This window comes from Gnatocerus cornutus, chromosome 1 (genome assembly GCF_029298725.1).
Source record: "Gnatocerus cornutus isolate USDA-ARS CGAHR chromosome 1, icGnaCorn1.1, whole genome shotgun sequence".
Lineage (NCBI taxonomy): Eukaryota > Metazoa > Arthropoda > Insecta > Coleoptera > Tenebrionidae > Gnatocerus > Gnatocerus cornutus.
In genome coordinates, this window is record NC_142233.1 from 25,188,143 (window position 1) to 25,215,725 (window position 27,583).

General features: G+C 34.4%; 3 protein-coding genes across 3 annotated transcripts in view; all 3 read right to left on the bottom strand.

The window, feature by feature from the left end:
* Nucleotides 1-13,813, bottom strand: part of LOC148180972 (guanine nucleotide-binding protein G(s) subunit alpha) — a 28,223-nt gene extending 14,410 nt beyond the window's left edge. Inside the window, exon 1 of the mRNA XM_088033634.1 lies at nucleotides 12,977-13,813. Coding sequence (XP_087889760.1) covers nucleotides 12,977-13,243 — 267 coding nt within the window. The 5' untranslated portion in view covers nucleotides 13,244-13,813. The remainder of the gene's footprint in view (nucleotides 1-12,976) is intronic.
* Nucleotides 13,814-17,977: 4,164 nt separating this feature from the next.
* Nucleotides 17,978-20,512, bottom strand: LOC148180973 (guanine nucleotide-binding protein G(s) subunit alpha-like). The gene is made up of 7 exons (XM_088036980.1): nucleotides 20,209-20,512; nucleotides 19,806-20,143; nucleotides 19,586-19,756; nucleotides 19,361-19,539; nucleotides 18,838-19,088; nucleotides 18,664-18,791; nucleotides 17,978-18,612 (listed from the first exon to the last, which is right to left on the bottom strand). The coding sequence occupies exons 1-7, from the start codon at nucleotides 20,228-20,230 to the stop codon at nucleotides 18,463-18,465; spliced, it is 1,239 nt and encodes a 412-aa protein (XP_087893106.1). The 5' UTR covers nucleotides 20,231-20,512; the 3' UTR covers nucleotides 17,978-18,462.
* Nucleotides 20,513-20,597: 85 nt separating this feature from the next.
* LOC148180974 (uncharacterized) lies at nucleotides 20,598-27,200 on the bottom strand. The gene is made up of 4 exons (XM_088036987.1): nucleotides 27,027-27,200; nucleotides 26,611-26,927; nucleotides 24,330-24,652; nucleotides 20,598-23,433 (listed from the first exon to the last, which is right to left on the bottom strand). Exons 2-4 carry the CDS (start codon nucleotides 26,855-26,857, stop codon nucleotides 22,969-22,971), a joined length of 1,035 nt encoding a protein of 344 aa, XP_087893113.1. The 5' UTR covers nucleotides 26,858-26,927; nucleotides 27,027-27,200; the 3' UTR covers nucleotides 20,598-22,968.
* Nucleotides 27,201-27,583: the final 383 nt, after the last annotated feature.

Here is a 27,583-nt window from a genome sequence, read left to right on the forward strand (position 1 = left end):
GATAAAAACGTATTTTTAACAAAAGTGTGCCATGAAACACTGACATTTCATGTGGAACTCGTTTTTCTGAAACCTCTTGTACACCACTGACATTTCAAAAACTCGTCCAAATTGTGATGCTATGCTATTGTCAATTTCTTGACATTTTTTGGCCATCATCCGCGGCGATTCCACTCTTTTATTCGACCTTTTGCATATTGAAGTTTCAGCAAAATTGTGCGCCCAATATATTTTTTAAACAAACCTCGATCCTTGAATTCGGTTAAAACGGACTAGTGAAAGTTGTCATGAAGTATTCAAACTGCTTAGTAATTTCCTTTTTGTTTCCTGTACTGGCAACATGAACTAGAATAAAAATTTCTCTTGGGCTTGGACCACCTTATTTATGCAGCGGATGTCTGCAATGGTAGTGAGGGCCAGAGGCGGCGCACTAAGAATTACTCAAAACCGTAAAATTAAGCTGATTCATAATTTTTAATCTCCGCTTCGTAATAAGAAAACAAACAAAACGGAGAAAAATAAAAATTCGTAGAAACTTCGAAATGATACAGTTTTATGCATTCGTCATTATCGCAAAAATTCTATTCTAGTTCTATTCAAGTGCACACGTATGAATCACTGTAAACAACAATTTGACTGACGTAATGAGAGCAAAACAGGATTTGAAACCACTATTAACACAAAAACGCACCGAGCTCAATATTGTTCATATTTGATATTTAAGGAAATGAGTACGAAATAAGGACCAAAATTGGGCACAGAAGCTGTAAAATTGTCTTGTTTTTTTTTATTTTTTCCCTTCACAGAGCAATTATTTGGAACAAATTCTTCGGAGCCCATGAACTTTTCTTGCATAGCGGAAAACAATTCCTACGCAAAGTGGGGTAAATAGCCCCATCGCCTTTTTATTCCCATTACCCTTTTATGAGTAAACGTGACTACGGCACTGGCATGCAACATCTTTATTCGTCTAATGCTGGCAAACGTGCGAAAGTCCGTTCATTCAAAAATAAGAACGAAATAAATAAAAACATACAACTCGAAAACAATCAGTGGGATCAAGGGCGTACCCGGCGGCGGGGGCGATAATTCTATAATTAAATCGACAATGTTTATACAGTGTCGTCGGATAAAAAAGTTCGAATTTGGCAGCATGTCTCATAAAATTCAAACCAGCAGCATCGGCCGTAATTGAGTCCAGCTGCGTTTAATTAAGAATCGGTGCGTTTGTCTGTAATACTGGCAATTTTTATCAACGTTTTATTTTATCGATAGGATATTGATACGTTTTTGTTGTCGACGTTTTCTCGAAACAAGGAAATAATGATACTCTCGATTTTATCAGTAATCGTAGCACTGCGGATATATTAATGCATATTGATGGAGGGTTTAATCGAGCCAAAAAAAGTAGGAAAAGAGGGACATGCTCGGAACCAAATCTACAATTTCCGCAAGAAAAGGAAACGTGAAAATATAAAGTTTCTTAAAAGCATGACCGATGGAAAAGTTATTCAAAGAAACACTGCATTTAATGTTAACCAGAGTCGCGTTTTTCGAAGGGCAAATTCGTCAAAGGGGTGGAAATTGTCAACTGATGTGTGGCAGTCTATTTACCTCGATATCCGTACAGTGGTTAGTCTTTTTCAAAACAACAAAGTGTATAATTTGAAATTTAATTGATTAGTAAACGTACCATGTCCGGAACAATGTTTTTGACAGGTCCTTGAGGCTTTAATAAGGTCCAGCGTTCCTTTTAATTTTATACCTTTTTAAGTGCTAAAAACAAAATATAAAACGTATATTTTTTGTTGATTCGAGTGGGATGATTTTGTACATTTCAAATTAAAATCTAACCCACATTGTTCGATGGCTCAGTAAATAAAATTTTGTAGTGTTTATTTATACATTTTCAAAACCACCACTTTGTTTTATTACGCCTGAAGTAGGCGTTTAAAACCCGTCGGTTGAAATTAACCTATGAATGAAATTTGGCTTTTAAGTTGGAGTAGGTACGTTTTACTGTAGTGGAAGCAAAAATAAGTAACCATCTAAATTTCAATTAAATGCAACCTACACATTGCTGAGGTATAAAATCATTACGTTATTTAGTTAATTGTATAGTTTTGGCTAAAAAAAACCTTTGCAAAAAAAAGTTTTGCATAAATCAATTGTACACCGTATTGGGCTCTAATGACAACTACCATATTAATGAAGTTTTCCGGTGATCGTTTGGTTCTGGGTTCTATTAATGCATGATTTTTCGGCTGAAATCATGGATTAAAGTGGGCTATTAATGAATGATTTTATTATAGGCAACCAATTTTACATGCAATGCAATTATGATCTACCCCCATGTTTGTTTACTAAAACTAAATTAAAACATTTTTTAGAGTTTACATAACTCCCTAGTTCGATATACATACATCGTTTGGATTAATCTACAATGCTAATAACTACAGTTATTTAATTTTTAAACTACACACAAATTACATCATACACATAACCTTACTTTAGCCTCATTTCGTCTTGTACCAATTTAAAAAAGCTTTTTTTTGGTATTTTTTTCAAGATTTGACACCGGAAAAGTTTTGTAACTAACTCTATGGTTATTAACTACGTTCGTGCCGGTTAAAATCGCTCAATTATTAATCGCTTTCATTAACCAACTCGTTTGTTAAATAGCCATTTCCGTCGAAGGTTCATTAATAAAGGTCATTAAAGCACGACAGTTGTTCGAAAATCATTGATTAATGGTACTACTGGCGATCAGATCGGTTGAGCTATCAAAAAAACGCAACTTGAACAAAAACCGAATCTGCGACTTCCAGGTTTCGTCAAATTTTTTAATTTTCTAGGCGTATATATTATTTCCAATTTTAATCATTTTCTCAAAATACGTACAATGGAAAAGTTTTGTAACTAACTCGTTTGTTAGATTATATCAAAATATATCAAAATTCTTCAATCCTTTAATTGAGTAAGCATTCCTGTTTCAAAAAACTCAGCGAGATTTTATTACTTCACTGTTAATAACCAACAAAGAAACCACTTATTTAACAACCATCTCAATTTGTAAGACAATAACTTCATATTTTCGGAAGAATTCAACAGTTTTTGATATTATTCCAGCGCGAAATGTAAATGTCTCATCAGTGTTTACAATTATGACGTTCCTGTCAAAATGCTGTCATACATGTCGGCAACTTTTGGTGTTTAAAAATGTCCCCAAAAAGTACATTCCTCGACACAGTTTTTGGGTACAGTCCCAAATTTCGGGCCAGGTTCGACCTTTGGACCTCGCTAAGAACTGAAATCTAGTATATGTGTCGTGTGATTCATTAAATTTCCAGTTTTAACTTATGAAAACTAAATTTTAGACATTTAATACGACAAAAAATGAACTGCAACGTTTTTTAAACTGTTGATTTTAGACATTTAATACGACAAAAACTGAACTGCAACGTTTTTTAAACTGTTGATTTTAGACTAATGATAATAGTTAATCTGATTCCAAATTTTGCATATGTATTATGTTCGCAAAAACCTAGAAATAAAACAATGAAAAATACACTATATTATAATTATAAATATGGCGAGATTCCAAAGGATTATAAAAAATGTTTTTTATAGAGTTCAATGCACCTTGAAACTAACTATTCGCTTCATTTTATCAAACGCTCTTTGAAGGGATTACGGATTATTCCTGAAACTAAATATATGAGCAATGCTGTAAAATAATTAATTTTTGCTGATATGAGAACTGATTGAAAATATGTTGCATGACATAAATGTGGTAGTCAAAAATTATTCTAACTTTGTAACTAAAAAATCCTGTTAGGACGACTGAAAATAACGTCTGCCAAATTTCTGAAATACCGCGTCTGTGGCGGATTTTTAGTATGTAGAGTAAATTAACACCGACCACAATAAACAATAATTAGAGTCTTTAACAATTATAATGTCGGCTAGTCAAAGCTAAACGAAATTATTCAAAGACACAACAATCATAAATTGTAGCGATGCTTTTTGACTGACAACAAATAGCCAACAGCTGTCATTACCACTAGAAAAACAACTAATAAACGTAGGCGTGAAAATATGACATTTTCTACGAATTAATTTTTCTAATAAAACAGCAAAGAGTGACGAGCAATATGACGTAATATAAAAGAACCTTTCGAAAACAACTACCATCACACTGAATCAAATATTTATTTCAATCATTCCTAGTTGATGAAGGGTGCATACAGCTACCAAGAATTCATGACAGGTCAAATGCTGACCCAGACCTAAATACAACACAATCCAATTGTACGAACACAACTCCAAATTAATTCGTTCTAATGAAATGTGTTTATTTTAAACCATCATAATTTTGAAAATATTTTCGTATCCAAATCATTTGTGAGATCAACGATAGGACTACCCACGTATTGGCCTATAAACAACAGAATTCTCTTTAAATACGAGCAAATATATTTTTCATTTCATGTTTTGTTGAATTATTAAAAATATCCTTCGTCTAATCGAAATAGTGTCGAGCGTAATCGTTACGAGTCTAGTTTTAAAATAATCTCTTCGCTTTGCGTGGGGTGTGAATATCAATATAAATAGCAATGTAAGTGTGTGCTTCTAAAAACGATCGTGTGAAGAAAGCGATTATCTAGACAAGCTAACAATTTCATCATAACATGTCTGGGTTATCTGAAGTCTTGAAAGTATTGTTATGCAATTTGAGGTTAAAACAACCACTGTAGAAAGGTGGTTCCTTTATACCGACATATAACAGCATAAAGAAGGAGAATGGCAATCAGACAAAAGAATAATAATTATGTAAAAGAATAAATGTACAGTATAAGGCTAATAACCAAAGGATTGTACAAATGACATGGGCGTGAAAACGAGCCTTAAAAAGAACAAACATAATAATAATTATTATTAATATTATTATCTAAATCAAATGAAGAGAAAGACATTGGTGATTATAAAACTTTAATACTATATTCAAATAAGTAAATACACAAAAAACTGTCACAGGTATCGGTTTAGTATCAACAAAATGCACCGAACATAATTACATATTATGATATTGAAGAAGATAAAACAATGTAATGTCACCATACTAAAAAAAATACTTGTAAGCACCCCTAATTTGAAAACACGTTGAATACATAATACATCAAGGTATCCACTAAAGTAACAAAGTGATTTGTTGACGAAGTAACTTTGATTTATTTATTGTTACAAAAAAACGAACATGGAGGCCCGTAATGCAATGACAAATGATCTTTGTGAGTAACACATTGATACTCCTTGTTAAGAACCTATACCTCCGTGCAAATTTTAGTGGCGGAAGGTGTATGTGAGCGCGCAGTGTATGTAGACTTTAGGGTAATTAGCGGCCGTTGGCAATACGTTTAAAGTGGGGTGGAGTGGGGCACTGTCAAAATAAATTTGTTTACTATAACCTGAAAAGTTTTAAATTTTATGTAATTTCACGTAGACTTCGCGTATACACTCTGATAAGTTGGTTCAAAAACAACCCACGGTAGAGCCATTCCACATCCCGAGTTTCACTACAAGTAGAAAAAATACAGTCAAGGCACGTGCGCCTAAAGAAAAGCATTATTTTTCATTTATTGTTGTACTGAACACATCATGTATTGACTCTGGCGATGTCTTTTACAAAAACGAGGACTGTTTTTTGAAATTACGACCAAGGTACTGCTGGTACTATCCTCATTCCATTCATGCGATTAATACGAACAACGAACTAGAAGAACTTGCTTGAGTGATAATGATAACCATTTCGTATATCGAGCTACTTTACACTTTGTAGGTTTAACAAAAAACTATGCAACTATTCAAGTTTTTATCAAAATTCAGAACTTCCTAATTTGTATTAACAGGCATTATCACATTTCAAACTGTTCATTGTAAACAATAGCACCACTACATTTGTATCCTTAGTAAATGTCTCGTCTACCTAATTTGTTGTGAAGTTAAAGTCCTAAACTTTTAATCACAATGGAATAAAAAGCAATACCACTTTATTTGTAATGCAATTCATCGAAAATTGATAAACTTGTTATTATTTCTGTCAAGTGTCTGCCATCTGATGACAAGATGATGACAACACCAGTGCCAACATACAGTTGTAAAACTACCCTTTCACAGTACAACCCAATACATAAATTCTGTCAAATTTCGTGTACAGTCTCAAAATTTGGACGAATAATGACCTTGAAATGTGGTATTCAAAATAAATAAGGTGTATATTCGGACGTTGTTTTTCTTAAAATGAAGAAGTCTAAAAATCGTTTCAAATGCAAAATTTATAAGTGATATCTACATAAATTTTATTTATAGGCCGACGTCCTTTTTTAACTTTTTTTGAAATAGGCCTTCAAAAAAGAAACTAGACACTTTCTTTGTTTACCGGTTGGTATCGCACTGTCATCAACTGACACAAGAGTGTGCGAAGTATTTTAAGAGGTTAGAATGTTTTATTTCCAAAATAGTTACTAGGAGAGCTGCCTTCAAGAGTAAAAGTCACTAGATAATTTTTTTTTATTCTTTAAATTTTGTTGACCTAAAAAATAAAATGCGGTTTTTTAGCGAATTTTGAGGTTAACACATTGTCATACTCCTCATTTATTTTGAATACCGCATTTCAAGGTCAAAATTTGTGAAAATTGTGGAGCTCTACGGCAAATTTGAGAAGATTTATCCATTGAATTGAACATAAACGAGTACTGGAACACCCAAAGACCTGTTCGTTATTGTTTTCAATACATAAATCCTTTTAAATTTGTCGTAGAGCACCACAACTGTCACAAATTATGACCTTGAAATGCGGTATTCAAAATAAATGAGGAGTAGTTGAGTGTATTAATCAATATTTAATTAAAAATTTGCTGCAAAAGAAAGATTTCAATAGAGATTTAACAAGTTCTGGCAATCTTACTCAAGACGATTAGCTTCAACGCATGCCACAGTGGAACCAAAGTCAAACGCTATTGCTGCCAACTATTATTGATAAAAATCGCTAGGGGCTGGTGCAAACTTAACTTTTTAATGAGTGGATCGATAGTAATGAGCTCTGGTAAAATGTAGATCGCAAGTCCGAAAATGCTTTTGGAAGTCTTCGTGTTGGTACGACTCGGGTCCGCCTCGTCTTCGCAATTTCAGACTTCCACAAGAGCATTTTCCGGCCTTGTGATCCAATTTACTATTATTATCTCATTTATTTTTATACAGGGTCCGGCAACACTTGTGTCCACCCCCAAAATCGTCTTTAATTTTAAAGTTACAATTTTGAAAATCTGCATACGCTCACAGTTGAGAAAGCTCTAGAAGCTGACGCAAAAATTTGTTTTTTATCACAGTTTGTTTGGCGTCACGACGCCTAAGAAGTAATTTTTAGCAATTTTCGAGTTTTTGCAGAAATATTCGCGAATTCAATTTTTTTTCAACATGACTGTGATATAAATATCTGAGTTTTTATTTTATGTCTAATGCAAATTATGTTAAAAATTTGCGAAAAAAACGTTGTTTTATCAAGTTAGTTTTCAAAATTATGACAGCGCAGCGGCAAACTACGTTGACACCAAAATTTCACAAGTCACTTCATTCTCTCTTATAAAGGTTAATTTTGATTAACACGGGCATGCTGCACTTTATAGACACCAGAAATCGTTAATTAACATCGACAAAGCGACAATTTCACCAATTAAGACTTTTGTTACAATCTAAAGCGAGCCAAAGGATAGATGTCATTTGTGACACAAGATGTTGACAGATGGGTGTAAACGTAGTTCCCAATTTTGACGTAATGAAATTGGAAACTAACTTGATAAAACAGCATTTTTTTCTTAAATTTTGAAGACAATTTGCATTGAATCTAAAATAACAACTAAGATATTATTAACACATTTATATTGAAAAAAAAAAAAATTAGGGGTTAATATCACAAACCCTCACAATTACCTAAAAATTAGATTTTTAAAGCGTCGCGACGCCAAAACTATCAGTGATAAAAAACTACTTTTTGCGTCAGCTTCTAGAGTTGTCAACTGTTGAGCGTATGCAAATTTTCAAAATTTTATCTTTAAAATTAAAGACGATTTTGGGGGTGGACACAAGTGTTGCCGGACCCTGTATATAATGTATAAATATTTTAAATTCAAAATTAAGCAAATTAGCTCTAATTAACATATAGTTTAACATGCTTGAAGGTAGAAATTACAGGTAAAAAGTGTTTTATGCAATAAATCATACCACAAGTACAAAAACAGTAAGTCGTAATCATAAATCTTGAAATTAAATTCCAATATAAAGTGAAAACAGATATCCCAATCATGCCATACTAATTTCACTAAATTTGTAACCGGCTTTAAACATTTCAATTTAAATAAAATAAGGAAAATACCACTAATTGAATAAAAACAGAGTTTAAGCAGACTTTGCAATTTCAAGACGACTGGTATTTCGCAGTATTTCTTTGACAGTTTGGGGTTAAACATTAATGATATGCAAATGACGCTATTGTCTACACGATTCTCATGTCGGTCCTAGAAATGTCAAGATCATATGACATTACACTTTTATGACAGTCATCCCATGGTATATAAACCATTGACTATATTGTACCTTCTTTATATCAATAGAGGTAAATCAGACCCTTCTCTGTATTTAACTATGAAACCGTAGGAGAACATATTGAATAATATTTTAGATTTACTGCTTTTTAATATTCTAACTCAAAGTTTCCTTCACTTTATGCTTTCAAACACATGTTTCTAGCAATACCGATATTTTTCCTTCTATCAAGAAGTTTGATTTTTTAGCATTTGTATTTGAATTAAACTACCTACATTATATCAAGACAATGTGTCATCAAGCAAAAGTTGAAGTGCCAAAATTGAGTAAAATAGCTATGCACTTATAGTAAGAACATTTTTAGGAAGTTGGCAGTAGCCAACTAGCAACACAACAAAGTTTCAAAGTTGATTGTAACACTAACATACAGCAAATTTATTGAAAAAAAAGCGCTCGGTCTAAATGTCACCAAGATTTGTTAAAAACAAGCTGACATTAAAGCCAATTATTACTTATCTGAATCACTATAAATATTGTACTGTCAAATTATAAGAGTTTATGCCCACTTCAGTTCGTCGGAGCTTCGATAATTCTTTTAAAGGTTCTGTTTCTGAAAACTCGCCATATAAAGTACATATTTGGTATTGATTTATTACTATTATTATCGGATTTTTTTTTCAAATATCATCAATAATGTATTAATTACGTTACCGGAAAACATTTATTCTATCTAGACGCTTTTATTCCACAGATTAAAATTACATTAAAAAAATAGTCTTCTGGAGTGATTCACTCTTTCTAAAACAATATAAATAATGATTAAACAAGGCAAAAAGCCAACATTTTCTAAATTATTCTTTGTTTGTCACAGTGATAAGCTGATAAGTCAAAGTAACACGATTTTTGTTACTTTGGCTTATTACCACTTACTTTTAAAGTACTGTTGCTTTGTTGCTGTTGCTATTTGTGTGAACGTGTATTTTAAGATTTAGGTTATGCCCATGACACTGACATAATGTATAAAATTTGCTAGTGGGTCTTCATGACTCTTTATGGTTTAGATACGACCATCGTAGCTTATTTCGGTATTTTATGCGCCGATATGCTGTCACCCAAAATCTAGGAAAAATCGTTTCAAAATTAAAGGTTTTGTCTTAAATTATCCAAAAGAGATTGATCTTGTTCCGCGTTTGAAAACTTGGGTCCTCCCGAACATAGACTTTGACTGTTCCTTCATGTTGCAATCTTTTTTTGACCTTAAGACGGTACTTTTACCTAGTTCATAATAAAGAGCGACTTGTCTTATGGACCAAATCTCTTCTAATTTCGAAAGAATCAAAACTTTGTCAATCACCGTGCGAGCCATTTCAAGTTTTCTGACGTTTTAAAAGTCAAAGCCAATCACGATCGCTAAACCGACAATGGCCAGAGGTATTGCGAAGGGTTTCTTATGATTGCTAGGATACCCAAAATAGAGAGTACTGTTGTCCATTTGTCAGGCTGACATTACGGTCCTATTGCCTAGGAAATTGAAATAGCTTTTTATTTCCCCGCCATTTTACCTATGCAAAGCTTTCGGGATTGGCTGTCAGTTTTTCGTCCTTGTTTGAATACTGTTAAGCTTAGACTAATTTGGTTTTTGAATTCGCAGCCTGTATTGATGTCGGCATCTTCCCTTGCTCTCTGGGTCATGAGTTCTGAGACACCCTGTACATATTATTTAAAAAAAAATCAAGCCAACTATTCTTGAAAAAGAAAATATTTGAAAACGTAGCACTTCATTTGCAATTCATTACTGTCATTATCATAAGCATAATGAGCATAATGTCGATCACAAAAGTGATTGTAGTCATTAATCGTAAAAGCTAAATTTAATTGCCAATGAGTAGACAAGTTCCAACGGTAGCACTGGATTTCAAAATTATCAAGAAAATAGACACAACCAGACAGACAGTGACATATGTATGTAAATTCAATTAATTTCTTGATCTGAGGTTTTTGTATCATACGTTATAATTCAATATTGTAGAATAAAGCATACAAAATAAATACGTATTTTGAAGTGTCGTAATAAAAATCTTAATTATAATAAATTTCAAAATTAGTTTGTGACCAGTTGTTACTCTTCAAAAGAAACGATATGAAGAATGTAATCTACATGACAATAAGTGGCCAATGTAATGATTAAATAATAAATGATAGAAAAGAGCTGCATTTAAGTAATCACTTCATTTCATACCTATTGGTATGGTATCAGAACCCACTACTTAAAATATTAGCACGTAATTTGATTACACCTTGTACAGTGTCCGCCAACACTAGTGTCCCGCCCCAAAATCGCTATTAATATGAAGCTATTTTTTTTTTCTACATCAAACTGATGTGATCAGATCTTGTGTTAATTTAATATCTCGGTACCACCTATTTTAATTCACATTTTAATATCATTTTCATTCTTTTAGCGAAAAATGGAACAAGACAGGTTGAGTTTTCCACCCATTTTCTCCATTTTGATTTTTGAAAAACGTAGTTTTTTTGCGTTTATTTCACATAATATGGTTAACACTAGAGTAAAACTGATCACATCAGTTTGTAGCGCTTCGTTTCCTCTTCCTGTACAAAAAATAGTATATTAAAGAACGTGTTTTATAATGGCCAATTTGGTGCACGAGGTCCCGGTGTACAAAACGAGCCGTAGGCGAGTTTTGTATGGGACGAGTGCACCAATGCCATTATAAAACAAGGCCTTTATACTATTTTTTCGAATTTGCACCCCTTTTTTAATAATAAAATTAAATTTTAGAATTCTAAGAGTTTTCGTGTTACACGATTGGTAATGGTTTTGTAACCACGACTTGCCACTTGATTTTCAAATTTAATTTAAAATTTGACATTTATTGAGTTTCACTGTCACTGAATTTTGACATAACGTAACCTAACCTCACAGCCAGTATTCATATCTATTATATTTAGGTACAATTATTGTTGGCCGCAAAGGACAGTTTAATTATATTCATACATTTTTATTCACGCAGCAATTTATTAAACACAAATCGTAAAAACCAAATTGACCAAGAACTTGACAGGAGACAGGTGACAGCCAGACTAATTAGTTCTGCCAATTCTTAAAAAACAAAATTTCCTACTTTGAGTTCTTTTATAGATACCTATAAACGACTCCAAATTGAGTACTCTAATGGACCTATTAAAGCGGCAAATTCGAAAAAATATTTTTATGGCTGCATAATTAATAGCGATTTTGGGCCGGGACACTAGTGTTGGCGGACCCTCTATACATATACAGAGTGATGAAAAAAAGGTGCCCGTGCTACCTATAATGTTGCAGCAAATTGTTTCCTGAGCCCAAAATTTGTGCTTTTTTAACTAAGATAGAAGCTTTCTTTTGTAAACGGAAAAACTCTATGTAGATAAACTTTTTATAACAAGTTCATTGTTGAACATCACACTTTTACAGTTAATGATATTCTGTATCAAAAAAAAAAGTGTTTTAAACCAAGTTTCTTAAATTTTTTAAAAGTACCATTTCTTGGCTTTGTAGAAAATTTTTCAATGTTGCAACATTGTAAAGCTCTTAGTATTAGTTGCTTGGTTACGGGGACTGCCGAACCTAAAATTTTATTAGAAAGGGTTGAGTAGCATTGCCAAGTTTTCCTTTGAAAAAAATCCTTGTAAAAAAGAATAGGTTTAGATTAATTTTGCTTTGATTTCTGAGATGGTCTAACTGAAAAGAACATGGTACTTTTATTCATGGGCGCTTTTTTTCATCACCCTGTATATAAATGTCAATGTTTTCAAATTGTCTAAAAACTTTAAAAGATAGAAATGAGATCCCTGTGCTTTTACTAGCACTATTTATGTATTGAACGTAGATAGATCAAATCAATGTGCCCCAAAAGACCTTTAAGAAATCTTAGCCCTGTCGACAATGGTCATGGGTTATAATATGTGTCATAAAAATATATTGTGTGTAAATACATAACATGTATTGGTATCTCACGGCTCTATCTTTGACAATTTGAGGTTAAACACTAATTGTTAGGTAAAAATGGATGGAACGTTAAACTCAAGAAAGAAAAAAAAAAATTACCAACATAAATAATAAAGTGCAGCCTTACTAGGCGCCTAGTTTTTGATCGTATGGACAGTGAGGTTTTTATGTCATACAGTTCACGCATATTCATATTGGAGCTTTAAAACTGAAGTTTAAATTAATTTTTCGAAACTCAAAATGATAAGGGGCCCATATCTGACACCCATTTTTGCATTCGAAAGAACGTAAATTATTGTAGTAACTGGATAAAGGGACAAGGTGGAGCGTATTGTGTTGAATTGTTTTGATGTTGTGTTTACTTACGATAATGGCATCTCTTATGTTCTTCTTGATGTCTTCGATCTTCTGCTTCTTTTCCCTTTCGCTGAAGCCGTTAACGTGCAGAATCCGCATCTGCTTGACGATTGTCGACTTCCCTGACTCGCCGGCACCCAAAAGCAGTAGCCTGTGCGTGGCCCTATAGACTTGCTTCTCCTTGGCCAGCTGTCTGTTGATGTGATCGTTGATCCTCTTCTGGCTCCTGATGTCTTCGGAGGCCGCGGCGGCATCCCTATTGCCGAAGCAGCCCATGGCCGCCAGAGGGGACCACCAGCAATCAGCCCCCTTGTCGGCGGCCACGGGGCCGCACTCTGGACCCGACGCCACCGTGGCTGTCCTCGCGCTGCTTTCACCCCCTCAGCACCCGATCATCGTGCCCTGGTGGCCCCACATCGGCCCCCAAGTCAGCGGCGGGGGCCCGGCACGCACTCGCGCTGCATCATAAAATGGCTCCGCGACACGCACCTCAAGGACCGCAGACGCGGCTATTTTTACAATAGGCCGACACAGAAATAGCGGCCCTACATCGGAGCGCCGCCTGCACCCCGGACCAAAATAGACGCGTCGAGCGGAATCCTCTCCTCTGTCGGGGATCGCAAAAACTACTCTACAGATACACCCTGCGGGATAGGCTCACTTCCTGCGTCCTGCACCTCACTCACAACTTCTCGGACGGGTGCCGAGCACTGGAACCGTGGCGGGACGACTCCTCGGATCAACAAAGAGACTCTTTCAACACTTTTGGGACGTTGCCTGACAGAACACGGCCGAATTTAACATGTCCGACACTGACTGACTCGCGTTCTGGACGGCCTTGTCTGTGAGGCGCCACCGGCGCTGTCATCGTGCGCGCGGCGACCCGCCCGAACACCAAATTTGAATTTGCGCCGGGACGACACCGACGACAAACGCCCCCGTCGCCAAAATTGACATGCTGACTTTTGACATTTACATTTGACAACTGGACCGTTATTTTGAATAATTTCAAAACGCCCATTCACTACTAAGTCAAAATTAAATAATCTATTGAATTGTTTCCCATTTTTCGGACATTTTCGACTTTTAAATCTCACATTGTCTTTTAATTTTTTAATTTATTCAGAATTTACGGCTCGCCATGAAGAAAAGTACTTATATTAACTTATATTAAATACTTTCGTGTTGCTTACAAGTTTTTTCCCAATACTCAAGTCAATTTCCTCCAAAAATTTTCTCAGTTGCTTCGTCTAAAATTAAAGTGTGAAACTAGGCAATGACCGAGCTAAAGAGTACTCTAGGAAAGGTGCAGAAGTGTACAAGAAGTAATCCAAAAATTTTAATAATACTTAAGTAATGGTTATACTGCAATAATTTATGCACACACACTCCTAAACCTTTAGTTTATAATTGAAGTTTGAAGAAATAATTGCATTAAAATTAAGCAGAAAATATTTTTGGGCTTTAACCTTTTGTTTTAAAAAATTTGAAGAAAATGAAAGTCCTTCTAAAACAATTAAAGAAAGAAGCGGGCACCATTTTTTTTTAAATTGAGATTCATAATTGTTAATTTTACAATACTAGTTGTTTTTCGTATCCACAAAACTTTTGGACCGGGTTATGTCTTTCACAAAGATGTAACTTTTTTTGTTAATATTGATATTTTTTCTTCTTTTTGTACTTTACAAATACACAAATATTTTTATTGGAAAATTGCGGAGAATGAACATTACAAAATTGTACAAAATTTCTTCTTATTCTACTTTTGACAGCTAAAAGTACTCTCTTCCCTCCTTTCTAAGATTATGTGGCACCCATAAAGAAATTTAACTTCAATAGAGTATGTGATATTCAGCTGGCACTTTGCACAAAAATGTGAAAATCTGATGATCACGCAATTTTGTATCCATGGACAACAGTAGTGTAGTACAATAACATCTTTCAAAGCTACGTACTTCAGTGTCATAGTATTTGACATTAAAATAAATGGAAAAAAATACACTTCTATATCCAAAACCTTTAGAAAAATCTACAACTATTTTTCTATTGCATGTTAATTTTCAAGACAAGACCATGACTAGTAATTCTGATATACCAAGAGGTCAAAAAATTTACTTACAACAGTTTAACGTGCATAAAGTTGAGAAAATAATTTATGCAGATCTAGAGACATGCAACTCTTCATTTTAGGGGCGGCACCTACTTTTGCAACACAACTTGAAAAATTAATATGTAATAATGATGCAACGAAAAACAATACAAACACAAATGTCAACACGCCACCGTCGAATTCGAGAACACTAAAAAAAATATGTGAAACAAAAAGACTATGACTAGGACCTTTTATACATGCATCGAACAATTTGGTTTTTCTTTCTATACAGGATGTTTCAGAACTCGTAACCCAGAGAAAAAATGCTTATGAAAGCAACAATTCTGAAACAAAATTTCGAAACAAAAGTTTTTGAGCTCAAAAAGTAACAGAGTTAAAACGAAAAAACGGTAGCCAATCCCGAAGCAGAACAATATTTGAAAATCGGTAACTATGGACACATTCATTGGTCAGATGAACGTTACACTCTGGTTGCCTAGAATATTTTACTCCATCTCTAGAATAAGCTTCCGGGATTGGTTGTTATTTTTTTATCCTTTCTCGAATACTATTAAACTTAATCAATTTTTGGTTTGAAATTTACCATCTGTATTACTGTCGGCACCCTCCCTTGCTCTATGGGTCATGAGTTCTGGGACACCTGTATTTTGATAGTTTCGGTTCTCAAATAACTCAAGTAGTATCCTAAATTTCTACAGAGCCATCTTAAAAAGCTTAGTCAAGTATACTGTAGTGTCCCACTTCAAATTCAAATTTCAAACTCTTCGCGCTACAACGACCGCAGGAATTTTTGCGTTAAGAAGTTGGTGGACTTGGGAGTTCACCGCCGCCACAGCGGAGGAGGCGGGCGACGCCGGAGGCAATCATTCTTGGTACGACTTCGGTACTACCAAGGTGCTGTGTTATCGACTGCGTTTCGCCAAATTTTTCCAAGTGTTAATTTTAATTCCTATTTTGTTTTAATTTTTCATTTTGTGTTTTGTTATTCAGTTCAAGGAATTTATACTGTTGAGTTCGAAGGATTAAAAATAGAATAGGATTTTAAAGAAATTGTGAAATACATCAAATTAACTGGGAATGTCTTTTTGAATCGCTCTGTGTCATTCGTGAGCAAAAACGAGTACATTTTTCCTAAAGTCCACGACTTTCTCTTCCATTGTATTTTATTGAAACTGAAACCGAAAATTTATATGTTTATGTATTTTATGTATGTCCCTTGTTTTCTTAGCTGCTCTGTACTTGTCGGAACCCAATTCTCCTTTCTAGATTTTCTTCGTCACAAAAGACTCAACATAACAAACAGCCTCTCGCGTTAATATTAGTAGATTTTTCAGAGTGTGATCAATTCAAAATTAAACTTTGATTTTGACTTTCGAAAACCCTCCAGTGCTGGAAGCTTGTTACGTGGGACTCGCGGGGTAGTCAGGGTTCACCTAACTAGCGGGTCTTCCGCGGGTGAGATGTTGGTTACTCTTAATCTGGCCATAATTTGTTAGTACTCTCGATAAGACACCGCCTGTACTATGCTTGCGGAATAGGAAAGATTGTCTTCGGGTCTTCCGAAAACATAATCTCGTCCTGTTTCTGTGTGTCGCCTTTGAAAATAATTATCTTTTATTAATGTTTATTGATAAATTGTTTGTATATGTTTACTTGGTAAATTGTGTGTTGTTTTTCATTGTTATTTTGTTTAAATAATTTTTGTAGTTTGATCACACTCACAACAGAGCGAATGGGAGATTTTTGTAGTTCTTTTGATGTAATTCACTTTCCGTTAATTTGTTTATTGCATTTTTGTACCGAAACGTTTCTTTGTAAAGTGACTTCTTTTGACATTAAAGATTATTAAGAATTTTGTAACATGATCAGTTCGTCTGTTCAAATGCTTGTAATTCTTGAACAATTAGCTGTAAAATTTAAATCAATACCATTCAAACTTTTAAAGTCTGAATAAAACAAGTTAAACCACATTTGGTCTGGTGTATTTTTATTTCTTTGTATTGGTACGCTCTTCCCAAAAAAACGATGCACTGCTTTGTATCTAACGAACATCCGCCTTCACAACACAACGTAGGTCCTAGCCGTTTCAGACGATCACGATTTTCGGCCATTTTATTTATTTTAAAGTTCGCGGTTCTCGAGTTTGGCGGTTCATTTGAATTTTGGCGGAATTGGGTTACAGATCATTACAATACAATTGCCCAAATTTTAGTTAATGCCTCGAATCTGATGACGATGCATCAATTTGCAACGTTAAATTGTAATCCTGAATACCGCAAATCAACTTGAAGCAGGGCGTAACGTGCTAATAAATTGTTTGTAACATATAATGTTTATTTTCGTGTTCTTTGTGGTCTTTTGAACTAGTTCAATTAGCTCGCATGTAATTTCATAAGAATGAACGAATATTTTAGCCATAATTTTCTTTTTCCTTTAAGTCCTTGACATGCTAACAAGAATCCAACACAAACTAATATAAGGCTAAGAAGAGGCAACACATGAGGTAGTAACAAAAATACCACTCCGCAGAATATTAAATGAACTTCTAGATCACTTGAAAGAAATGATTCGTTTAATAGTTTTCATTGAATCAAAACATAAAAATTCTGTTTTCTTTTGCCTTGTGAAGTTTATCGAAACTACAGAAATCTTAAAGATTTTTGTAAATAAACAAAATTCAAAATGACCTATGGCCACAATCATTGTACATTGAACTTTCCAGTCCCATCGGTTACCAGAAACAACCTGTTGACATTTATCTCCCTGTGGAGAACGATTATTATTATCAAAACGACTGAAATAATGTCTGGTATTACACATTTTAATTATAAATTACCAACGTCGCCGACGATTTAAAAAGGGATAAAGGTCAAAAAAAGACGGTAGATTAATGTTTATTTCAACTTTATTTCTACATGCTTAAATAATGTAACAAAACATCAAAAACTTTAATACAAAGCCAAAATTGTTACCAACACAAGTGAACTAAACAAAATTGTCAATCCTAAATAATTAATGTAGTTAATCAGTTTTCTGAACGTTTGTTAATAAAAAAAAAGTTATCCGAGAAGTGTAGGATATTATGCATACTGCACCAGTTTTAGAAGTAATAAAATAAGTGTAAAATTCTAAACCACTTTGTACTTAAAAGTAAGTCATACACAAAGACGTTTAAGGCACAAATAAAAGTTCTTTATGCTTCATATAAAGGCACGTTCCTAAAAATGATATGATGGAAGCACCAACTCTTGTATCACAAGTAAAGAATAGTAACGAATAAACCTTACAAGTTTAAAGCAATTCGTTTTTAACAGCACGGATTAAAAAAAAAGGTATAAAAATATAAATACGAAATTTAAAGCTTCTAGCAACACACTGTAGGTTAAAGTAAATTACCATTAACAAGATAAATACGTTGTATTATCTCACGACACCCTTGAAAAACTCTTTTTATATTATCAGTATCGATAGCACAAGTAAAATGTGGGAAGCACCTGTGACAGGGATTATCATTCCCCGAAATACTTATTTTCTAAAAAGAATAAAATATCACAAATAGTAAATCACAACGTAACAAACCTACTTCAAACATAAACTGTAGAAACCTCTTCGCCAATATAACTTCAGGATCTTCATTTCTATCGTTTTCATGGTGAAATGAATATTTGAAGCGCGCAAAATCTGGAAAATAGTCTTCCAATTTGCTTCGACCTGTAAACTAATCGTTATGAAGTATGAATCCAAGTGGTTGGAATACCTGAAAGGATTTTCTCCTTGAAAAGATCTTGTTTATTTAGAAAGAGTATCACAGAAATGTGGCCCAACCAGCGGTTGTTCCAAATTGTTTTGAACAAATCGAGACTTTCTACAAGACGATTTTTTGAAAAATCTTCTCTTAAGACCATGTCATAAGAATTACAAGCTGCGACGAAGATGATTGCGGTCACGTCGTTGAAGCACAAGAACCATTTGCGGCGCTCTTCGCGTTGGCCACCAACGTCGATGATTCTATAAGTGACAATAAGTGGTAGGATTTTTCCCGGTTTATAAAGGCTATTTCAAAATTGCCGCAAAAAAAAACGTAGTCAGATAAAACTAATTAATAAGCATAATAAATATTTCCCATAAAAAAGATCATTTTTGTCTTAGTTATAGCACTTAAGTTGGTGATATACATTGTTCTAATTCTAATTTCGGTTAACATTAGCACAGTTTATTATTTTGTTATTTTGTTGGGGCAATTTTAAAACAATCTGTATAAAATTATAATTTTAACTTACTGAAGTCTAACACCTTTATCTTGAAAAGTAACATCAGTAATGGTCGTTGTAATAACTCTACATCTCAGTATATCCTGATCAGTTGGCATATAATCATCTAAGCTAATTTCGTCAATTTTATCCAAAAAATATTTAGCGCTATCTATCAACTGATACTCATTGCTCCGTACAAATGTGGCCTAAAAAAGATAAAATACAACAAATCGTAACAAACTCAATGCACACCTGCACTCCATTATCTTTCCATAATTTTTTAGTGTATTCAAAAAATTGAAGGGTACACTCAAATTCCTTCTTATTGTTAATTTGATTTAAAATCCACTTGCCCATTCTTTCATGTTCTGAACTATCGAGCTTGACTGGTGGGGTAATGTTAGGCATGGCGCCAAGTATACTCTAAAATTCACGCTCAAGTAAATAAACAACTCTTACCTTCGTTACTTACGACTATGGCGTCTACTAAGTTATTTCTAATGTCGTTTTTTCTTTGTTTTCTTAACGTATCGCTGAACTTGTCGACATGAATCAGTTGCATCTGTTTGAGAATAGTCGATTTGCCTGACTCACCAGCCCCCAAAAGTAGCACTCTGCAGGTTTTCTCAAAATTTTTCTTCTCTTTAGCAATTTCTTTATCAATCTTTTTGCTCTGGTATTTTCCAGTCGTATCCTCCGTCTCCACAGTTGGTAAACAAGGAAAAAAACGGGTTAAACAACCACAATTGGATTTCTTATTTGTCATGATACATTGTGCATGGATAAACGCAATATGTTGCAGATGTGGCGCTGCAAAATAGTTGTATCGTTTTCAAATCACGTCCATATACATTAAGCACTTTAGGAAACTTTACCATGAACACAACACCTCACCATTTAAATAAACAATACAAGGTTACAATAATTAACACGATGTAAGAGACCACAGATCGATCAGAACCTTATCGGACGCTTTTCGCTTTTCTACGGGAAATTCGAATTTATCCGAAAATAACACATCAAAGTGAGGTTATCGGGGATGACACTTAATCATATGGTGTGACAGCTGTCAAAGTGATAGTTGACGTTAAACAGCATGCTAGACCTACTGCAAGCTGAGTATCCTGCAACGAACTGTTAGGAAAAACGTAATCCGCGTATAAACATCCTGAAATTCACGCTATTTAAATCTCGGTTATTGTTTACCGTTCAACCAATGAAAGTCAAATATTGCAGAATAATATATTTTGTAAGAATTAAGTAATCATAGCTATGCTCTATATTGAAACAATGAGAATTTAAGTACAGACTAGACAGAATCGATGCACAGCACCGTAACTAACAGCAGTCCATTACATGGGTACTTAACTACAAGCTATAACTATAATGTATGTACACATGTATATAAGAAAAAATGTTTAAAATATTTGAATTAATCGATTAACATTCGAGCTGTTAGCTCAATAAACGAACACTCTCTTTAAATTCCATGTTAAATATATTATTTTGAAATTATTGCTAAATAATAAAAAAACAGCAAAACAATAATGCAGCAGATACACCGAACAGAATGGCAAGGCAAAACCAATACGAACTAATACTGCGAAAAAAAATCAGTTCCTCACAATTTCGTATCAAGAACGATGATAACGTGCGTTTATAAGGAAAACAATTATACAATACATTTAAATATTTAACATTGCTAAATTCATCACTGATTATGTTGTTATTATTCATTCACTTTACACGAATTCGATAAAATATCGAAATGAAATATTCGTATTCAATAAGCATATCGTATCACTTTTACTCGAATATATTGATCCACGTAGAAGTTCGCTCTACTTCCAAGTAAAAAAGTTTAATATTCTACTTATTATAGAACACACACTGATTCAAATAGTGACAAATGTGAGTATGCGTTAAACACACGGTTCAATTCGGATATTATTGTCTTAATGTATTGGCAGAAAAATTTTAAATGCTACTTTGGAATGGTTGTTAATGTAAAGTCGGATTTCGAACGCACTCCTGTTTGGTTTCAGATTGCTGTTTAATTCATTATTAAATTCGGTTCGATGAATGAGAATAATAAATATTGCAACAAATTATCCACAGAACTAGGGGTGTGCTTATGAAAAATAGACAAAATCTCTTCTTCGTTGGTTTGTGAAAGACGCCGACAAATTGCACTGTACGGAATGTGACCTGCTACGTTTCATTCATGAAAAGTTACGAACTATGGTTCTTTGAGTTAATTATGCGAGAATTTCGAGATACAACTACATTAATTGATAAGAATAGGAATGTTTCCAAGCTATAGATCAGTAAGTGAAAGTTTTTTTTGTTGAATTTCAATTGCAGTTTACGAAATTAATAAAATAAATTCAGACTTGGTTTACGTTCTTCGCAAGAGGCGATTAAAACGCAATATAATTATCTGTTTTTGGATTAAAACTTAGACCACAGAATAGACAACAAAATGCCAGTATTTATTTTGGGCACTATAAAAAATATCACTACTTTTTAATTCATTTGATTCGAGTTTTTTTTTCAAATCTCAGGTACACGTGTATCAAAAAAAAATAAATAATGACTATTATCCACATCAATACTAGCTAAACTACTCCAATTATATTATATTGACCTTTTACGCTGTGTGATTGTACAAAATCTAGGTCCATTTGATTTTAATTTTCATTAAAATTTTAAAATTTATAGACCTGCAAAATATTCCAATTTTTGATGAAAGTATGTTCATGAATGCGATATCCCAGAACGCTCGCATTTCCTTTTAATGGAAAATTCTCCATCAAAATCTGAGTTGATTGCCGTATCGCACAACATTCAGGGATTTATAGTTTTCAAGTTACAAGCATTTAAAGTAGACCATTTCAGGCAACTTAAGGAAAAATGTTCGTACGTAACGTAGCAACAAAATGCTATCTAGCGATTTATGGGCTGTGATTGGCAAACTTAAAGTGTTTGTAACTCAAAAACTGTAAGGACCTGAACATTGTGCAATACAAAAATCAACTCAAATTTCGATGGAGAAATTTCCCTTAAGGAGAAGTGCGACCGTTTTGCAACACCCTGTATACAGAACAATTAATTAAAATTAATAGAAGTATAAAAAATATAAAAAAGCGAAGAAAAGAAGTCACATTAGTAAAATAGTGTGTTTAAAAATAGTTCAAAGTGAAGCATGTCCACCTCTTTGTTACCAGAACTACCGTAACACTAGCGACCTCTTTGAGATGCAACCAGTTAAGTCCGACTTAAACCGTGTGTTTTTGATGCATCATAGCAGTTTATTTCTTGTATACTTTCGCTCTCTGAACCAAAACATACTTCCTAACTAACGAACAACTATCACAACTCATAAATTTTGGTATTTTGTAACAATTATAGAAAATCGCGATGAGATGACAACGATTTGATTGATTCGTTATTGTTCTTGTCACACTAAGGTACTTACACGTTGATTTTTCGGATTTGTAGTTTACGTGATAAGAATTAAAATGCTATGAACGTATATCCGCGCGCGTTTCTTCAATATTCTTCAGATGAACTACAATGATTTGGGGAATGTACAACAACGGCCGACGAACTACAACGACGACGAAGACGACATTTCACGTCAACTGCGATTTTCGACAGTTACACAGCCATTTGATGATGCGGGCGTTGCGTTCGACGATCGAGGGCGGCTCGCTCGGTCTGAACGACGAGGGGCAGTAATCGACGTTGTCTAAGGGTCTACTCGAGTCAACCGTTGACACGTCCGAGAAGAAAACGGGACTATCAGATGACCTACTGTTACTCAGCATTTCCTCGTAGCTGTCACTGGTGAGACCCAGATGCTCGAAGAACTGCTCCAGGTGGCTCGTGGGGGGTTCGGGAGGACGCCAGTAGCGGTCACTGATGTCCGATTTCGAACGTAGGATAGGTCGGTCGCGTTTGTATCGAAGGCATTTCTGACGCTTGAAAGTTGACGGTGGCGGATAAGCTTGGCGGGCGCGGCATTCGGGCTCTTGGCAGCAGAAGTACGAACTGCCACCACTGTGCTGAGTGCTGGAACCCGAGTCGCGACGAGTGTCCTAAAAAAGAAACGCAAGGCGATTAATAAAAAATCGTTTTTTTGTTTAAGTTGTATTTTATTTAGTTTTTATAACAATGGCGACAATGACTGACAACTCCCGGCAAGAAAAGTTTAAAACAAACTTTTTTTCGGCTTTTACACTCACTTAAATTCCCACATTCTAAAACTTTATCTGCCGTGCATACAAATGTAATAAAACTAACAATTCTTTTCATCTGTGAACTGACTAACGAATGAATTTACATAATTAAAATCATTCTATTTTAGATCCTTGTCTGAACGTTGAGAATAGAAATGTATCAATTAAAACTAGTTTTGATACTAATGAGTCAATTAAAACTATGTTGTCAATTATACTAGAATTTCAGTTACAAACTAGCTATAATCATTTGAAATTGAACATATAAAAAAAGCATCATTAAAGACAGATTGAATTCAAATCAATATATTATCCAAATCAATTGATATATTTGAGTTTAATTACTTTTTATTCAGGATCCGAATGAAGAAATAAAAATAACCCTATAGATAACAAAACAATTGTCCCATGCTACACTCTTTATTTGTGTTTGGACTACATTTTAGACCCAGTTTTTGCTCAAATTAAAAATGCTAACTGATGGGAATGAATTAACAAACTCAGCTGTCGCCGTCGACCGGAAAATCTAACACAAATTTCAACATTGTTAGTCTGACCCACAGATTCGTGTTTATTTCGACAATAAGCAAATAACGGTCCAACTTGCCTCTAGTTAGGTCATTCCGAAACTAACGAAAAAAAACTTTATGTGAATTACGAAAATGCTGTGGGATCATTGGACGTCCGCCAAATTTCCAGAATATTTGTACACAAAACATATTAAAGCTCCACCAAACACTATTTAATTTTTTTACCTGTCTTGGTGGCGGCGCAGGTTCACTCCTTTGCGTATAATGACCACTGGAGCCACCACTGTCTCTGTTAGAAAGACTCTTGTTACTACTTTTATTAGAACTAGGTTCAGCTCTGCAATGAAGATCTGGAAGGCTTTTGTGGCACCTTTGTGCGTATTCAGCTGGAGGACTCAAGGGTGCCATTTGTTCAACGCTTAATTCCTCCGCGCTATCACAAACCAATAACTGGCGAAGTTTATTTTGAAGAAGATCGTTGCTTCCCAAATGTACTGAGCGGCGGTGAGAAAGAGGAGGCAGAGACCGCGAAGGAGAGACAGCCATGTCTAGAAAAAGAAACAAGTGTTAAAAAAGAAAATTGCAAATCAGCTAAATACAAATAATTAAACCTATTGTTAATACGATTGAGTTTTTTACTTTGCTGATCATTCAACAAAATGCAGTCACACTACAATACAATCACCGACAATTTTGTAATTGCAAACAAAAGACAATGGTAAAGTTACAATTCACATGTCGTTTAAGGCAACCAACTAATTAAATTGACTCAGAAGAGGTGTTGTAATAATTCATATTATGATTACTATCAGTTATCTTCGTTTTTTAATTTCAAATTTTCAAAGATCATAAAAAGGTGAGAGACTTATTTGCTCTAGCTTGTATTATTCTAATCTTACGTACACTGTGCACAGGGACAACTAAAATAATAATTTAAAACATTGATAAGGAACATCTTCAACGATTTCTATAGAGGTAAGAATTAGCTCAAAATCTCATTTCCACTATCTACAATAAAGCAATCAATAATAACCTGAAATTAGAACATTTCTCACTATACATATTAATGAGAAAATCAAATACAGAAACTATATTATTAATTTACAACTGGAATGGACGATAATTTTAAACTTCATTTACTATTGCTGACAGAATATTGACTTAATATACAGCCGCGGACACAAAATCTTAGACGTCATTTTTCTGACGTTTCAAAAATTTGAGTGTAGTCTGTGCTTTAAGCAATATAGCTTGGGCATTATTTCTTTGGCATCTTTCAAAATCTGATATAAATGACGGTATATTAAATTTAAATCCAAAAATAACATAAATGTAAAGTTATCACCAAACAAAGGCTGTTTTAAATATTATTCCAATTAGTGTCCAGATATTTAGCTCATATCCGCCAGTTTTGTCAGACTAAGATCCACCAATAACAGCTTAAAATGAATAGTTAGTTGCGAATTACGCAACAAAGATCCAGCCAGTATACTCTAAAAACGGAGATCATGGCTATTCAAGCCTTAATTTTACCGATTCTGTAGTGCAAAAGTGCACTACAACTGTTTCGGACCTCAAAATTTTAGGTCCACATGAGGCTTAACAGATGGTGACAATTTTTATCGATTTAATAACGCGATGAAGTTTATTAAAAAAAAATTGTGAGTTGGGTCTTTGTTGCATAACACCATTCAAGCCTGCTACCACGCAAATTTAACTAGATTAAAAAATTGACATTTATAATGTTTACTTGTTTGTTTACGGCTGAAGTATGTACCTATAAAAATCATAGGTGAAAAAATACTGTGTTTAATTTTCTTCTTGCCAAATATTGTTATATTTCTCAATAAATAACAGTTAAAAGTCCATGGTTTTTACACCTTCACTAGACTAACTAGAAATTTTATTGGTGGGCCATGCAGCGGGCATAACTTTTTTTTGTTAGATGTTTTTAAATTTATGTACTTGATTAAATCTGTGGGTATTTACAAAGTATTTTTTAAATGGACAAAATAAGGTATAACTACATGAAAAAAAAATAGTAAAAGGAGATACTCAAAATATATTATTCCATTTGAATCAGGCTTTTAAAATAAAGAAATTGTTTTATGAACTGTCATATAGTGTAGTATAACTGCTTAACAAATAAACAAATTAATTGCGTCTATAAACAAAATAGTGTCAAACTACCAGACAGCTCATTTCCAAGTCATAAATTTTCACTGATCGCAGTCCTTACTAAAACAAAATCCCAGTCAAATTTTCTTATTGATTACTCTCATTGTTATATTTAATTGAAACCGAATGACACCTTAGCCGAAACAATAACAGACATGAAAAAGCCATTAAAATCCAGCTAGTCATAAATTTCTTTCTCTTTAGCTAACTGTCTCCCATAAAACTTATGTTTATCCATGTTCACACAAACCATCTACTCACTCAACTAACCCATTTTCTTGGCACATTTGTAGTGTGCACCCCCAAAGCCATTTCACAAATCACTTACACTGCGGTAATGTGGTGGGTCTGTAGTTGGTGCCGTGTCCCGCCACGTTGACTGACTTGCTTCGATTGTACCCCACATATCCGGTCGCGTTGCCAGAAAGGCGTGTAGGTATAGCCTGTGTGGTATCCCTAACTATTTCAGACTTGACATAAAAAGGCTTGCTCTCAGCTAGAAGTTCAACGGCAGATTTGCGTTTTGACCGCATGCTCTGAGACTTGGTGAGTGTCGGATACATCATCGTGGCCATCGTAGTCAAGGGGGCAGTGGAATATTCGGAATGGTGTGCGAGATCGGGTCTACATATTACACTAGTGCACCTACAAAGAAAAAAGTACGATTTCAGGGGCGGATTGCACTGACCAAAACACAAATATTATGAACGTGCCCAATGGGCAGGGGGTATCAATTATACTTACGAAAAGCAGGGCCGAACTTGCCCATGGCGCTCGAACCGCTCTTGCCCCGAGTTCCATTTATCACATATTTCGGGTTAAAAGTTTTAATTTAATTTGTAAATTGCACCACTGACCGACTGCTAGGAGCCATTTCTCAGCCACAGCTGATTGCGTGTCGCTCATGCGCATTGAGGCTACTTCAAATTCAAAAACTGGTCCGGTTTTGTTTATTTATGAGACGAAGTTCCTGTTGGAATTACAGTTAGGGCCGCCCCTCTTCCCGTGCAAAAAACATTACAGGACCGATACGACTGAAAGACGGTGGCATTGTGACGACCACCAGACGATAAGAACAGATTGTTTTTCAACAATAGGACATCACAGGTGACAACCCCACAATGCGTATTGTTAACAAACGAAGCGCGGGGTGATATGTACAATGTCAAATTTTACATGTCTTGCCACCCAAAAAAGAAACAAATGCGTTTACTGATTCAAAATGATTAAATAGTTATAGAAATGTGAAAAAACTACGAAAGAAATATTGCAGTTTTAATACAGTAAACCCTCACAGCATT